The sequence below is a fragment of the Nilaparvata lugens genome, chromosome 6, assembly GCF_014356525.2.
Source record: "Nilaparvata lugens isolate BPH chromosome 6, ASM1435652v1, whole genome shotgun sequence".
Lineage (NCBI taxonomy): Eukaryota > Metazoa > Arthropoda > Insecta > Hemiptera > Delphacidae > Nilaparvata > Nilaparvata lugens.
In genome coordinates, this window is record NC_052509.1 from 10,513,261 (window position 1) to 10,530,704 (window position 17,444).

Below are 17,444 nucleotides of genomic sequence, written 5' to 3' on the forward strand. Positions count from 1 at the left end.
TGTGCAACCGTGCCTTAGACTTTTATTGGGAGGAAGAGTAATTTTACTGATACACTGATACAACAAGACTCTAGAATGAACTACAGTAGTTTGATTGTATGGGGAGAATGATGTTGTTTATTTATTTATTTTTTGATACAATTGCAAATCATATGAATATGATCGGGATAGAACAACAGGCATAGCCCAAAACTATTCTGTTCACAAATTTTGATAAGTAATAAAATCAATTTATTTTACTTTGTTGTACATCAAAGTCTTATATGTTTCTTATTCTACGCCAGAATAGAGCTATAGTGAGGCCCACGTTTCAAGGACTGAATTTGATTAACACTGGTGTTGCTATCCTTGTCTATCATTCGACAAAGCAGATAGCTCTATCCTTTTCAACATTCACAACATTGCCAGATATTTTCTCAACAATGTGGAAATATGATTCATCATATTTCATCATATTTAATCTCAATTAATATAAACATTTATTATTCAAAGATTATTAGAGGCTGATTTCAATTAAATATTAGAGGCTGATAAAACTCCTCCTAAGAAATAAAATGCATTCCTCAATACTCCAAGAAAAAGTAAGTGTTTTTTCAAATACTTACAAGTAAAACAGTGTCTGAAGTAACACAGAAGTAAGTAACACAGTGTCTGAACCATAGAGAAACAATACCATAAGTAGATATCCCATGGTATAGGGCATTTATACCGCAACTTTAACTGTTATCTCAAGCTGATAGTCCACGTAGTTCTTTTCCGTGATGCTTTATGACGCTGGTAGTCTCTCATATTGTACCGTTCATATACTCTTACCCGGTCAAAACAGTAAAAATCGACAATAATCGACAGTAATCTGCTTGAGATAACAGTAAAAGTTGCGACATAAACGCCCTATACCATGGGATATCTACTTATGCTACAACAAATTCATTCATTATTCAATATTATTGAGAGATATACTTTCTTGATAAAAAATATAATTGATTATTTACAAACAAAATAATCTGATCTCAACTATAGAAATTTTTTAATTTAATAATATTGAAAAAATATGCTGTTGACAAGTAAAATGTAGTTGATTATCCCATACAATAATGAACACATAATATTACATCAGATACTACCGATATCAACTGTCCATACAAGGCATGGCAAAATCGGCAACGTTTTTATCCTATCTTTCTCCACTGTCATTATAACGTGAAACTCTCTATAGGCTATTGTAGGCCAACACATGCGTCGGAATAGACTGCCATTATAACGTGGACCCTACAATATTCTAGATACTTGAGGACTGAAAATTTTGTGAATTGAACAACTACAAGACTTAACCTATTTCGGACTATGTGTTATCTAAATTTGGAAGAGGAATAGCACAAGGTCACCTTGTCTTTCCTCTCCCTACCATTTTGATAATGTACTTATTGTATAAATGAATAAAGAATGAATGAATAATATTTTGATAATCTATTCGCATAGATTTTCAGAGTGGAAAAAGTAAACTACAAACCTGGTGCGATGAAATAAACAGAATCTCTGTCAGGCGCAGTGACAGATATGACTTGGGTCTCTGACAGATAGTTGACAGACACATTGTTATTCTGCACATCCTTAGCCGACCATCTCTCAGCATGCCTGCCGAAGTTGCTTTCAATTTGAACTGAAAATGGAGAGATAAAAATATTAACATTGAATTGAGAGAAGCTGGGAAAACTCAATTTGGAATAGAAATTCATAAAAATAGAATATATTGAAACAAATTAATAAAAACAACTAAAATCAACAATAAATACCCTTTATTAAAAACTTTGAAATATTTTAACGACTAGTTCAAAGGGTACTACAAGTTTTCATATTGTTTTCATTAATTTGAACAAAAGTAGCCCATTTAAGTGAAGTGATTTTATTGAAATAAATATATTTAACTATTCAGAGATGTTTTAGAATTTTCACTAGTGGTTAATACTGCAGAAGGAGAGAAAAAATTTAGATTGAATTGAGAAAAGCTGGAAAAACTCAATTTCAGATACAGATTCTTCATGAATTGAACACTATATTCAGAGAGGTTTTAGATTTTGTACCAGTTAAAATAACAACTTTTATATCATATCATAAAGATATGAAATGGAAATGGATAAAAACAAAATTTTTCAAGGTCTTCACGAAACAAAATATATTACAACTAAAACGTTCAACCTGAATACCATAATGCTCTCTATCTATAAAAATTAACATTATTTTATTTAAACAAGAAATAGAGTACATAATACATTATCTTGCTCTAAAGAAATATTTATCTGAGGGATATGGTAAATTGATCAAGTTTTATGAACATTTTTTTTTCTAAATCTGAAAGCCAAATTGTTAAAATGTCAACAGATAACCTAAATGAAGTTATATCTCAGAAAAATTGTAACTGTGGGCTTGTATACGATACTAAATTAGAAGAGACATATACATGAAAAAGACTACAAAATAACATCGTGAAGAAGTACGATACAAGTATTTGTCAAGTTAGATACATGAAGGCCTATAGTAATTATTCTAAAACAAATTTAAATAATATAATATTGATTAGTAATGTCATAATATGCACTTGAATGTATTGTTTTTGTTTGAATCCATTCAAATTCCACATTAATCGAACTACAAGTGCCACTATAGCTCCACTACAATAATCTATTATAGTATATCGATCAAACATAGGCTACCAATATTTTAAATATAAAGAAAATAAAAATCTCAGTACCCTTTTTTTGAAATATTTTTTCACAACATGTTAGCAAATTAAACATTTTCCAGTAAATTACTTCATATCACTTGAAAATGGCATCAATGTCCGAAACTTGTTGTGAAAAAATATTTCAAGTGAAGGGTACTGAGATTTTTATTTTCTTTATATTTATATTACAAGTAGTAGTAGTAGTATACAGGAAAGAGATAAAATGGAGCTACCAATATTATTTATTAATCAAAACCATGTTGTAGATGTTATGTAAAAACATGTTCCTGTAAAATATTTGAAGAATGAGATCTGTTTTCAAGACTATCAATGTATCCATCTCTAGTAATACAGTATAAGGTATGTATGAAGCTTGAAATAAATCAACACAATTACTAGAATTATCACTCCACTCTATATCATTCCTTGATGAGGGTAAGAAAGGGCCGACTGCGCTCTAACTTCGCCCTTCAAGGTCAAAGATAAAGGCAGTCAATCTATTCTATTCTCGTTGTTGGTTATCCATAAAAAATTTGAGTTATCCATCAAAAAATGTGAGTGTTTTTTCACTTGAAAGTTTTATTAAATACGATAGTAATATTCTTTTCTATTCCTTGAGAAGTTATTTAACAATAGAAAGGAAATGGATGTGTTTTTTCTTGAGTAGCCTTGTGTGGCATTAAAAAATTTACCACTTTATCCTCTATCATCCCTGTTGAATAGCAGTAATCTTACAAAAAATGGAGAGATTGTACTCACTTCTTGAGTAGCCCTGTGCGGAATTACAGACAGATGAGTGGCCATAACAGAAGCAGGGAGTACATCCGAATTCATTCTCCTCATCCATGTTGAAGTAACCTGGCTTACATCTGAAACACAAGAAGTAAAATTAATATTGTCATTTTATACTCAGAATCAGTTTTGGATCAATGCTAATACTCTATCTGAAAGACACACCTTTTTAATCAGAATGTACCCTATCACAGATAGGGTATCTTTGGTATGAAATAAAAATGAAATGAAAAAATTCTTTATTAGGCGAAGTTAGGACTTTTAAGTCCTCTCTAACACTCAACCTCAAAACACATATTCATATTGCAAACACATATTCATTGTTGGAGCCACATTTTCTTAGATCAGCAAATAATCAACCAATTGTATTAATACTTTGTGAATAATTGTATGCTTTTTGTATTCATTTCTATATTTTGAATAAACTCCTCTGGTTGTGTTGTACCCTCGACCAGAGAAATTATTAATATTATTATTATAAGAAGCCTTGGAACTATTACACTCGTTCAAATGGTACGCTTTTTAGTAATTAAATTGAATGTTTAAAAATTTAAATATTGATATTTTTATATTTTGGTATATGGGCCCACATTGCATATGCTTGGTGTATTGAGTATCTATAATTGGTATCATTATTGGCGATACAATAACTCATGAAATGATTTGAATTAAATGTAATGGAAATGAAATATTGTGAATTTGTGTGTTGTTGGATGAAAACATAATATGAATACAATAAGTTAATTATTCTTAAAATGTATAAATTCAGCGCAACTCAATTTTATTTATAAAATATGATTATAGTACCCTTTTTTGAAATTAATAGAAATTTGTATTCTTATCTATTATTTCATTTATTTAAAAAAAAAAATAGTATAACTCTATTTTACAAACACAGTAAGTTAAATATTATTGATGAACTTTTAATCATTCAATTCACTTCCAAGACACTTTTAGCTGCTACAAGGAGAAGGAGGAGAAGGAGGTGAAGGAGGAGATGGAGGATAAGGAGGAGAAGGAGGAGAAGGAGGAGAAGGAGGAGAAGGAGGAGAAGGAGGAGAAGGAGGAGAAGGAGGAGAAGGAGGAGAAGGAGAAGAAGGAGGAGAAGGAGGAGAAGGAGGAGAAGGAGGAGAAGGAGGAGAAGGAGGAGAAGGAGGAGAAGGAGGAGAAGGAGGAGAAGGAGGAGAAGGAGGAGAAGGAGGAGAAGGAGGAGAAGGAGGAGAAGGAGGAGTAGGAGGAGAATCAGGAGAGGAAGGATGAGAAGAACGACGACGAAAAGGAAAAGGAGCTGAAGGAGGAATAGAACTGAGAGGAAGAGGTGGAGGAGGAAATGGAGCAGAAGAAGGAGCTGGAGGATGAGGAGAAGAAGGAGCAGAAGGAAAAGTAGAAGGAGAAGGAGGAGAAGGAGGTGAAGGAAGAGGCGGAGGAGGAGGAGGAGGAGGAATAAGGGAAGAAGAAAAATCCTCCAAATTTGAACTCATTTTACTCACACTCTACACTGTTTTCCCTCGACATTCTGCTTGCAATGACAAGTGCCATCGAGCTCATCGCACTTGGGTTGGTTGTTGAAGCTGCCCGCCGCATGGCAGTTGCAAGCCTTGCAGCCGTTTGGTCCGAACTCGTAGAAGTTGGCGTCGCACCGGTCACACTTGTCACCCGTCACGCCAGGTTTACACTGGCACCGACCCTCGCTGTTGCACTGCAGGCTTCGGGAGCCTTAAAAATTAAAAAAGATGTTGATAAGAAAATTGATAAAATACAGTGAAGATGTGACGTGAAAGGATTTCAGAAAATTCGAATTTACATATGAAGGTCACACTTTTCATCCGTCACGCCCGGTTCACACTGGCAGCGACCCTCGCTGTTGAACTGAGAAAATGCCACCCTATTTCCTGTATGATGGACTGAGATGAAATGATTCCGCTCATGATCATATTCATGCTCCAATTACATATTATTTGATGGACTGTAATACAAATGTAATGGCTCAGTTGCACAAAAGTCTGATAAGATGCGTACAGACTTATGCACCATTTCACTTTCCATCAGCTAATACTAAGCTTATTATATCTGTATTTGTATGTATTTGTAGCAGTAAGATACAGATGTGATAAGCATAGCATCAGCTGCATGATGAACATGGAAATGACGTGTTCGTGTGGCGCTCACTTATGAACGCAGCTTTATAATGTCGGTATCTTACTGCATCTATACAAATCCTATACTATTAAACAACAGTTTCTGTTTATATGTTTAGATATTTGTATTTCACCGGATCTCGAGAACGGCTCTAACGATTCCCACGAAATTCAGAACATAGTAGGTTTTTTATTTATTTATTTACAATGCAAATGACACTAATGTAATAACATTGAAAGATAAAATAATAAGATAGTCCTTGTGCTATTTTTCTTCCAAATTTATAGATGAAAAAGTCCGAAATAAGGTTAGAGTTCTACGTGTAAAATTTTGATGAAATTTCAGTCCAAAACAAAAATGAAAACTATAAATTTTGAATTTAGATGGCTTGAATTAATAGATTAATTAGAAATATTCCACTCAATTACCACTTGTAACGAATAATATTGAGCTATTTAAGAAAATTTGGAACCATTCAAGCAACACAAACTCGTTAACACTATTGAATTGGGATCGAATATAAATTATATTTGTAATATAAAAATTCGAATTCACTAGGTCTTATCCCTGGGAAAACTCGCTGAAGGACATTAAAAATATAATTATTATTCATCCTTGGAAAAACATCTGAAAATAATTATTTCGTCGTCTGTTGATGATGGAAGTGAGTGAGCGAGTTCAGGACTGTGTCAAAATTATGACTCAGCTGTTGAACTTTTGTAATCATTCAATCAGGTACTTACTTAGTGCTGGTTGAAAAAAGCCGGGTTATTTCTAATCCTGATTAATCCCAGTAGATTCATCTTTTTGAAATGGTCTTCTCTGATTTTGTTCACGTAAAATTAATCAGGATTAAAATTTAACCGGCTTTTGTGCAACCGGGCCTTTGTGAGGGAAATTTTTGCATTCCTCTGGGAATTAATCTCAAATTACTGTGATTAGATAGAAAATCTCTGTATAAACTATGAATGTCAAATTATAAATAAAAATTATATATTATAAAAATTATAAGTGTGTTTCTGGTTTATTTCTTTATGCTGGGACTCCCATATAGGTCTTTGCCTCGGGAGTACCTAATTAATTATTTCCTTTCAGATGTTTGTGTGTGTAGAAGTGATATTTTGTTTTTTCCACGACATTAGCTATATACAGACTTTTGTATCACTTAACTATTCATACAGTGTAATTAATATTATTTTTTATAATATTGTTTTTTGTTCTTTTGTACACATCTTAATGGAAATGAAAATTATTACTATTATTATTATGTTATTATAATTTCTTCTTTCGTGATAATTTTTTTATGCTTTTGTTATTCAGAGCGAAGCTCGGTCCCCGATATTACAGATATAATAAGCGTAGCATGAACCAATGAAAATCAAAGTGCGCATGCTCGTGGTGCTCAAGTTTGTACGAAGCTTTTCATGATGGACTGAAATAAAAATATAATTGCTCAGTTGCACAAGAGCGTGTTAAACTTTAACCGTGGTTATTATATTCTGTACAAAATTACTTCTTACTTGGGATGGACATGCGCAGTATAGAAGGCATACAGCGGCAGGGATACAACGGAAGTTATGTTGTTACGGCCAGCGTTCTCTAATTTCCAGTGAGTATTCAAGCGGTTGGGAAGTTTCCTCTCTGCAATCACAGACTCGACTGACTCTAATCGACAAATTGACAACTGCGCTTCTTCCTATAACTCTATTAATCACTGTCTCAAAAAAGCCTTCTCTGATTGGTTCTCGTGGTATTTAATTATGATTAGAATGTAACAGGCTTTTGTGCAACCGGGCCTATTGCTACATTATGAGAACATTATGAAGGCATCAATCGATCATGATAATAATATTAATATTCATATTATTGAAGATAATTATATTAATATTATTATTGAAGATAATAATATTAAAAAATTAATGAGAATACTGTAGTTGTATGGAAGGTATTTGTCATGAATCATTTGAACCACTCACCGACTTCGTTACACTGACAAGGAACACAATAGCTGTCGTTTCTTTGATAGTAGTTGTCACGACATCTCTCACAGTTGGCTCCATCGCGGTTGCCGGCGCAATCCAAGCAGTGGCCTCCGTGGCCCGTTGCCTCGTACAGCTCCTTGTCGAAAAAGCACCGACGTGAAAAGCCGTTGCAGTTGCACGCTAGAACAAACAAAATGAAATTAAGATTAGTGATGTTGAAGATGTTGAAACAAAAAACATGTTGTAGTTGAACACCAAATAATAAAAGATAAAAGATTAGTGAAAAGTAAGTTGAAAGAAGAAAAGGCCAGATGAATAGATGAATAGATGCGTAGATGAATGAAAAGGCCAGTGGTTGATGGAACGAACAGAATGAAATTAAAATTAGTGAATAAAATGAATAGATATACAGTCGAACCTCTCTATAACGAACCTCCACTTAACGAAATCCTCTACACAACGAATTTTTACCTGGTACCATGACATGTTAGAGTTTTAGCTGCTTATTTACCACTATTAAACGAATTTCGGACCTCTCAACAACAAAGTTTTCTCTTGACTTCAACATACAAAATGTAGTGTGTATAGGAGGAAGACGGTCATTTTCAAGGAATTGTTTAATTTCAGCAGAAAGGTCATCAATAGACTGAAAATAATGGAAATTAAGGTAGGAAGAAGATAAGGTGGTAGACAGTCAATAGAGGTTGAAACACATGTCGGAAATTGAATGCAAGTTACTGGAAATTGAATTCCAAGAACTTGTAATTTGTAGACCAGACAGGTGAACGACTGGACTTTCCCATTCTTGCTTTTGTAACACATTTCAATGAGTGTGAATGAAGTAGGAAAATATTGCTACTGAGTATGTACTTTGATTTAACTCCACTAATAGTACAAACCAAGCTTTCTGGAAATAAATTGGTGAGTTTACTCACTTATACATTCTATAAATATCCAAAAAACATGTTTTTTTATTTTTAAACAGCATGAATTTTCAAAATTTCCATATTAATATTGGCCTAATAAGTACCCTACCTACGTTCGCGATGATATGTTTTATGTACCATATTCATTTATTTACGTCCGTGATACCATATTACAAGATCCATAAGATCGTGGCAGTTTTCTTGACAGAGCAACATCTCAATAACGAATACCTTTCTGCAGCGAATTTTTTCTCGGGATAATCGACTTCGTTATACAGAGGTTCGACTGTAATTTCATTGCCAAGAAACAATACATGTCATGAGCAACATGTTAAAAAGTAGATGGACAAATAGTTGATGGATAGAACGGAAATATAAAGTTTAAAATAGATTAATAACATTTCGATATAGAAGAATATCAAGTCAAGTAGCATTGTATTTCCCTCTTTTCGTGAGACAAAAGTTTGTAGGAACAGAAGAAGTTTTGAACTAGCGCCTGTCTTTTTACTCCAATATTGTAATTGTTTATCCAATGAATGAAAAATAAATAAGTTTCTAGAATGCATCAGTTGAGGTGGACACTGGAGATTCAATATTTACTGGAAGGAGGTTTTTGCAAGCAAAACTAACTGTAGTGAGGCCCACGCTATAAGAGTGGAGAAAGATAGAAGAGCAGTGTTGCCGATTCTCTATCTTGCCACTGCCTTCTATAGAGGATAGGATGTTTACAGGAGATTATTATGATGAAATATTTTACAACTGTGAATAGGCTAAAGTGTTCAATTTTTTTGAGAATATTGTAAACCAGCTACATTATTCCGATCGATTGGAGATCGATACATTTCAAGCAGTATGATATTTTTAATCAATTTTTCGTATGATTTAATTTTCTGTGTTAACTCAGACTCTAGCATGATACGCATATTTCTTACCATGACAAATTTTCACGATTCTATTGTGTTTTTTCAATTTCAACTACTTGCACCCTATCATGGATTTCTCAAACTCGGAAGCATGCCTGTGTTTGTTAACTTCTAAAAATTCAAAACTTCCAACACCCACCAAAAGAGTCAGTGTTTTCGGTGAAGATGCTCTCAGTCGTAAAAGAAAGAGACGTGCGTTTCTGTGAACGGAGGTGTCAGGAGACACAAAGGCGAGAAATATGTGGAGAAGAAAATAAGGTACAGTACTAGGAAAAAGGTAAAGTCATAAAAAGGGTCTAAACATATTATTCAAAGCTTACTGGCGCCAAGGTAACACTCAAATGAACAGGACAAGGGAAACAAAGAAAAGAAGACGAAGAAGAAGAAAAATAAGAAGAGGGAGAAGAAGAAGAAGAAGAAGAAGAAGAAGAAGAAGAAGAAGAAGAAGAAGAAGAAGAACAAGAGGAGGAAGGAAACACAATAGTCGGCTTTTGTACAGGCTATTTGTCACGCCTTGATTCACAGAATTCGGACAAAACCCTCTGTTCACACTTTCTCTTTGTTCTTCATCTTCAACCTTATTCTCAGTTCCTCCCTTCTATCTCTGTCACTCTTCTTAGTATTTCAATTATCTATCTTCCTTTTGCGCGGTTCCTTCTACGGTATTAACAGCCCTCAACTTCTTAACTTTATCTGGACTTTCAACAGAAATCACACTCTACATCCAAGTAGAAATATTTGTAAAAATTAACATCACTGAGAAAGAGATATTACTCTTTCCTTGGATTTCACACAGAAGGCGTGACGTCACAAACCACAAACTATTGTAGACTTGACTGGTAGATTGAGAGTCATGTGTATACTGAATAATATTGTTAATAATTTCGATTGAGAGCAATGTGCGTAAACTGAATAGTATTGCTATAATTCAGTAGGTTTCAACATAGAGAAAATATGGCTATCTTATGCTATCTTCTCTCTATGGTTTCAATCATTAAATCAATACGACTAAGTAATCAATCAAGTAAAACTTGAAATTTAATTTGGGCCTACGCTGACAATTGAAATTTTATATTTTCACTTGAGTTTAATGAGTATAGTTAGTACTGTATGTGAGAATAGTAGATTTATGAAAATTGTATTGCAAGAAGCCTGTTTAAAACATAATTATTTCTAACAAAAGTAAAAAAATATATCATTTTTCGGTGAAAAACGTTTAACTTTGTTATAATTCACATGATTCCCAAGTAGTTATCAAAGTTATTCAATATCGATTAGAATTATTTATCGACTATCATTGCTATCATTGCTGGAAGAGTCGCAAAAGACATTGTGCTCGTACGAAATTGAAAAGCACTATTTATCAGTATTTTGGAAACTGGAGCACTTTCATACAGTGTAACAAGGAACGCCGGAAAAACCTCTTTAGCTCATTCTAGTTTTTTTTTTCATTAATACTGATGAATAAAGCCTTTGAACATCGTACAAGCACAATGTCTGTTGGAACTCTTCTAACAATATTGGGAGCAATGTGCAAGTTATCGAAGATAGTCAATAAATAAGTCCAAGTGCCGGTTGCACAAAAACCGGTCAAATTTTAACCGTTACTAATTCCATGATAGCCAATCAGAGAAGCCGTCTTTTCATAAACGCTTTCTCTGATTGGTTCTCGTGGAATTAATCACGGTTTAAATTTACCCGGTTTTTGTGCAATCGGGCCTAAGTGATAATGAATAAGTATGATAAGACAGCATACAGTTTTATGAATCATTGGATAGATTTCTTCAATCTCAAGTCATTGAAAATAATGAGCGTATAAATTGAGTAGGAATAAATGTCGATGTGCACTTGTGGCATCCAGTTTTATTTCATTAATACTGATAAATAATGCTTTTGAACATTATACAAGCACAATTTCTGTTGGGGCTCTTCTAACAATATTGGGAGCAATGTGCAAGTTATCAAAGATAGTCAATAAATAACTCTAAGTGCCGGTTGCACAAAAGCTGGTCAAATTTTAACCGTGATTAATTCCACGAGAACCAATCAGAGAAGCCGTCATTTCATAAAACGCCTTCTCCATAATAATTATAGCTTAAAAACTGGATACCACTGGGACATTATCGACATGCTCTCACTCATTTTACGCTCATTATTTTCGATGACTTGAGGTTGAAGAAATCTATCCAATGATTCATAAAACTGTATGCTGTCAATACTGATCAAACTTATTCATTATCACTCAGGCCTGGTTGCACAGAAGCCGGTTAAATCTTAACCGTGATTAATTGAATATGTTTGATCAGTATTGACAGCATACAGTTTTATGAATCATTGGATAGATTTCTTCACCCTCAAGTCATTGAAAATAATGAGCGTAAATTGAGAGAGAACATGTCGATAATGTCCCAGTGGTATCCAGTTTTCAAGCTCCCGTAGCAATGCAGGCTTTATCCTATCAATTTTCTCTCTCCCCAGGCTCGAAAGACATTGGAAGACATCCTATCAATTTTCTCTCTCTCTAAAGACATAGAACGGCTGTTGAAGACACAGAAAATGAAGACATTCAACCAATCAACTCCCACACAGACCTCCAATCTCCCTGATGGTGGGTTCACCCTTCACCGTCTAACCATAATTAAGATGACCAGTCCAATTCCGTTCACTATGAGTTTCACTTGAAACTGACAGCTCTCCTTATGAATATAGCTTCAATGCTTCCCATTTATCCAATGCTGACATAATGAGACTCACTTCTTCATTGAGGTCCAGGTTATAATGGCAGTGGAGAAATATGGGAGAACAGTGTTGCCGTTTCTCTGCCTTGCCCTCCATAGAGGATAGCTGATGCCGGTATATCTCATGTAATACTAACTGTTCATTCGTTTTTCGAATGATCAATTATATATTTAATTCATCAAGGAAATATATTTTTCAATGATTGAATAATACATTTTCATGAATGAGAGTTCACCACATTGTTAAAAGGCGATCTGGCAACGTTGGGGGGCTCGAAAAGGATAGCATTATCTGATTTGTCGAATGATAGACAAGAGATTAGTATAAAGCAAGAAATTATATTTTTCAATTATTTCACAGTGAATTTTCATAATTAGAATGGAATATTTTGTTAATTCTACATTGTTAAAAGGCGATCTGGCAACAGAGCAAAGCGAGAAAGAGATAGCGCTATCTGCTTTGTCGAATGATAGACAAGGATAGCAACACCAATGCTGATCAAATGCTGTCATTATAATGTGACCTCACTATAGCAGTCATAATTTCTTATGAATAACATCAAAGCATCCACTCAACCAATGCTGACAGTATAGAGTAAACCTCACGCATGCGCACTGGAGGCTCAATTTATTTTGACGTACGGTGTGCAGGTGGCCTCAAGGCATTTTTGAAAATATTTTCAACCGGTAGATCTGTCTGTCCAATTAGGCTCCTTATGGTCAAAAAGGTCCGTGTCACACTGGTGACTGCTGAGTTACCTTTTTATATTTGAATTTTGTCTTATCTGAGGCCCGTGTTACACTGACTGCTATGTTACCTTTTTTATTTGAATTTTGTCTTGCCCCGTGTCACATCACACTGATTGCTAAGTTACCTTTTTCATTTTGATTTTTTGTCTCGTCTTATTTGAAAGTATTCTGGTAATGAGGAACGTTTGAAAACGGGGAGGAATGATAATGAAGATCTAGACTAGGCGCACACCATGCAGTTAGTCAAGACAAGACAAGACTAGCAACAATGTGGAGTATTGTAACTAAACTTGTCTGATCATGTCTTGTCTTGTCTAGACTAACTGGTATGCGTCTAGCCTAAGGCTGATCACACACTGATTAGTCAAGACAAGACATGATCAGACACGTTTAGTTACAATACTTAACATTGTTGTTATGACACAACTCACACTGATTAGTCAATGCAATTAGACATGTCTTCATAAGCAACTATGTGAAGTATTGTGACTAAACGTGTCTGATCATGTCTTGTCTTGTCTTGTCTTGACTAACTGGTGTACGTCTAGCCTAAGGCTGGTCACACACTGATTAGTCAAGACAAGACATGATCAGACACGTTTAGTTACAATACTTAACATTGTTGCTTATGACACAACTCACACTGATTAGTCAATGCAATTAGTCATGTCTTCATAAGCAACTATGTGAGGTATTGTGACTGAACGTGATTGATCATGTCTTGTCTTGTCTTGACTAACTGGTGTGCGCCTAGCCTATAGAGTTGATGTAGAGAAGAGAAGGTGAAGATGTAGAATATGAGAGTGAATCATGAGGAGAGGAATAACTTAAGATATGGAGATAAGGAGACTCATGGTGGAAGAAGAGCAGAGAGAATAGTTTAATCAAATTGAGGAAGATGAAAAGGGAAGGAAAAGAGAAAAAGAGTGAGAAGACAGAAATAGACAAACAGAAACAGAAAAAAGAGAATACTGTAGTAAACAATTGTTTGAGTTAACGAAGCAGAAAAAGATAAAAAGTAAGTTCGTATGGCTTTTGTTGGTGGGGAGTCCCTTGCGGGAAGGTCCCACCGCCTGAATATATATTTTGAGCCGTCAATGGGCCTTACGACTGTCATACTTCAGCCGGGACCGACAGTTTAACGTGCCCATCCGATAACACGGGAGTGATCTGGTTAAAAAACTTTTGTTTGTTAGAGGGTTCGAACCCGGGATCTCCATGCTGCTACGCAAGCTCTCTATCCACTAGACCACGGATCACTCCAGCAGAATAAGATGAAGAATAAGAAAAAGGAAGAAAATATGGGGAGGAAGGTGTTAGGTTGATTTGAGAGGAATAAAGGAGATAACTTATCAGGCCCTTTATGCGCACCTAAGGGTGGCACACTGATGAGAATCATTATCATTTTTGAAAATAAATGATTCAAATAAAGATAACCCATTTTCTAATGGACGTTTCAGGCTGATTATTTAATATGAACCAGCATGGAGTTTTTCGATGCTTGAAAGTTTCCAAGAATATTTAGATGAGAAACTAATAGGAAATAACGGAAGAAAATAGATGAATCAAACAAAATATTGATACTAAAGACTAGAGGAAGGGTGAAGGAAAAGGTTGAGGCAGAAAGTTGTAAGGATGCGGCGAAGAAGAAGAAGAAGAAGAAGAAGAAGAAGAAAAATATGATGAACTCAACCACTGAGTTCTAGGAATCGCAGTAGAAGCAGGCCTGTCTCTCTTGACAGGATTTTCTTAGCAAGAGTGCACATTGCATCTGTGGAATGCACATTGCATTTTTGGAATGCAGCCGGTGCAACTGGACTTACTGCATCTCTCAGTAGTAATAAAGTAGCAGAAATAGTAACAGGAACAGGTGGTGATCAAAAGACCTTAGCCTACAGAGAGCGAGAGAGAGAGAGATGAACATTGCTGTAATCAGGTACAGTACATCACAAAGAGCTGTAGAGCAAGAACTGGAAGAAGGAAAGGTCGAAGATAAATACTGAAGATGGAGAAGGATTGCTTGCTTTTTGATGAGGGAGAGTCACCTTGTTTATCAGCTACAGTGTCTATCTATCTTGTTATCACTTTATAAAATTTGAATTTCTTGCTAGAATTTCAACAACAGATTGAAAGAAGAATGTTTCAAAATTAAAGTTCCCAGTATACGTTTACAAAGTTGAGTACAACAATAGAATGTAGGATTTTCTACATTTCTTCAATACCTGCCAAAAAATATCTTCCTATATCAATTCAATAAAGCCTGGTTTTCACTAGTAAAGTTAGTGGTCGAGTAACTGGCGTACTAACTCTAACGAGCTATTTCTACTCTACTTTACTTGGTCTACTTGGCCTACTCTTCTTACTACAATTATTGAGAATAGTAGGTAAAGTGTGTTGTCTAGAGTAGATAGATTATGACAGACCCTGATTCGAATCAGCTGATTTAATCTATCTCTAGTATGCCACTAACACTCTATAGTGTTCATATTTTATATAAATCTTTCACTTATTATTGTTAATATTATATTGTTACTAGTAAAAGTAGTAGTAGACCACCAGAGCAATTTAATCCATAGTTCCAATTACAATTGAACTGAGCTATGCCACAACCCCCCTCCCTTCCACCCTGCTTGTTAGCCAAGGGAGAAAATCAGTAGTAATAGTAGTATTGAGGGCCACCAGAACACTTCAATCAATAGTGTCAATTACAATTGAACTAAGCTGTGCCACCACCACCCCCCTCCCTTCCTCCCAGCTTGTTAGCCAAAGGAGAAAAATCAATAGCTCTTAGTGTCATGTTAACCAAGGTAAAAATCAGGGGTAGAAATCAAGGTAAAAATCAGATAGATTCAAATCAGCTGATTTGAATCAGGGTCTGTCATAATCTATCAACAGAACTATTTTGCATTTTATTTTGTAATAGTATTTTCCCATGTTGTAAAATTTGTATTGCTTTTATTATTTATTTCCAAAATGTTATAATTTCCTATTTCTGCTAATAAAACATTTTCATTTTCATTTTCGATTTTAATAAATTAACACTCAAACACTTATTAACATTACTATTAAATTTTGTAAAACTTTAAAGTGAAAAAACACTCACATTCTTTGATGTGGCGACGTCCGTTTCGTGCTGGTATCGCACATTTTCAACAGAGTTTCTGTTTGGCTTGAAAATTTACGATACCAGCACGAAACGGACGTCGCCACATAAAAGAATGTGAGTGTTTTTTCACTTTAAAGTTTTACAAAATTTAATAGTAATAATAATAGTGGAAACAAGATGGATAACCAACAACTTATCAACACTTTAATAAATCAACACTTATTAATAAATGTTAATAAATTGATACTTTTTAATGAATAATAATCTTCTTAAACTTGATAGCCTACGGCACGACTCTCCTCTACTAGCTCGAGACTGTTTTCATTAGCATAGTAGTGGTAGAGTTGAGTGAGAAGCGGTGGTGGGGGAAAGCAAGTGGTAGAGTACTTTCCCACTCTACTCTATTAAAAACTAGTACTCTACCATGAACGTTTCCATTGGGAGAGTTCACAAGATAGTTAGTACTTGCCCAGGGGATAACTCTACCACTAATGAAAACCAGGCTTAACACTTTCAACCACTAGTTCCTCTTATCATTCACCAAATTAATCCAATAATTAGTTTAAATCTCTGTTCTGGAATCTCTTTCTAGAAGAGAATTCACAGGCTCTGTTCATCAAAACTCGGGGGGGGGGGGTTTGAAGAGTTGCAGTAGCAACTGCATACAGATGCACCGCAATGCACCAGAATGCAATAGCTCAACAGCTGTTCGACTCAACTCTGCGCGTTCCAGACGGTGATCGCACTTTTTTCAAAACAGTACTCCAAAGTGGGATTCACCTCAATCTGACAGCATTTCTGGTAAATAGCATCAATGCTTACTATTTAACAAATGCTGACAAACTAAAATAAAGCTCATGATACTTCTCTGCTATATTAAGCACTTGTGGCTTCTTGAAATACGTCTGAGGTCGCCACAACAAATTCTTGTGCAATTCTACTACAGTATAACGTTTTCTTTCTCTTTGCTTGTTTTTCTTCTTCTTTTTTCATTCTTCTTCTTCTTCTATATCATCTACTTCTTCTTCTTCTCTTCTTCCTCTTCTTCTTCTTCTTCTTATTCTTCTTCTTATTATTATTATTCTTCTTCTTCCTTCTTCTTCTGTCGTCGTCGTCGTCTTCTTCATCTTCTTCTTCTCCTCCTGTCCTCCTCTTCTTCTTCTTTTTCTTCTTCTCCTCCTGTCCTCCTCTTCTATTTTTCTTCTTCTTCTTCTTCTTCTTCTTCTTCTTCTTCTTCAACTCCATCATCATCATATTGTCCGTCTTCTTCCTCTTTTAATTTTCTTCTTCCTCACCTCTTCTTTCTTCCTCAACCGCCACATTCCTCCTCCTGCTTTCTCTTTATTCACTCATCTTTAATGTTGTG

The 17,444-nt window shown here is 34.9% G+C and overlaps 1 protein-coding gene across 1 annotated transcript in view; it reads right to left on the bottom strand.

The window, feature by feature from the left end:
• LOC111057931 (laminin subunit gamma-1) overlaps positions 1-17,444 on the bottom strand; it is a gene marked incomplete in the record, with an annotated part of 302,675 nt that overhangs the window by 42,603 nt on the left and 242,628 nt on the right. The window contains 4 exon segments of the mRNA XM_039431348.1: positions 1,511-1,660; positions 3,482-3,591; positions 5,005-5,230; positions 7,630-7,810. Of these exon segments, the coding sequence (XP_039287282.1) occupies positions 1,511-1,660; positions 3,482-3,591; positions 5,005-5,230; positions 7,630-7,810 (667 nt within the window).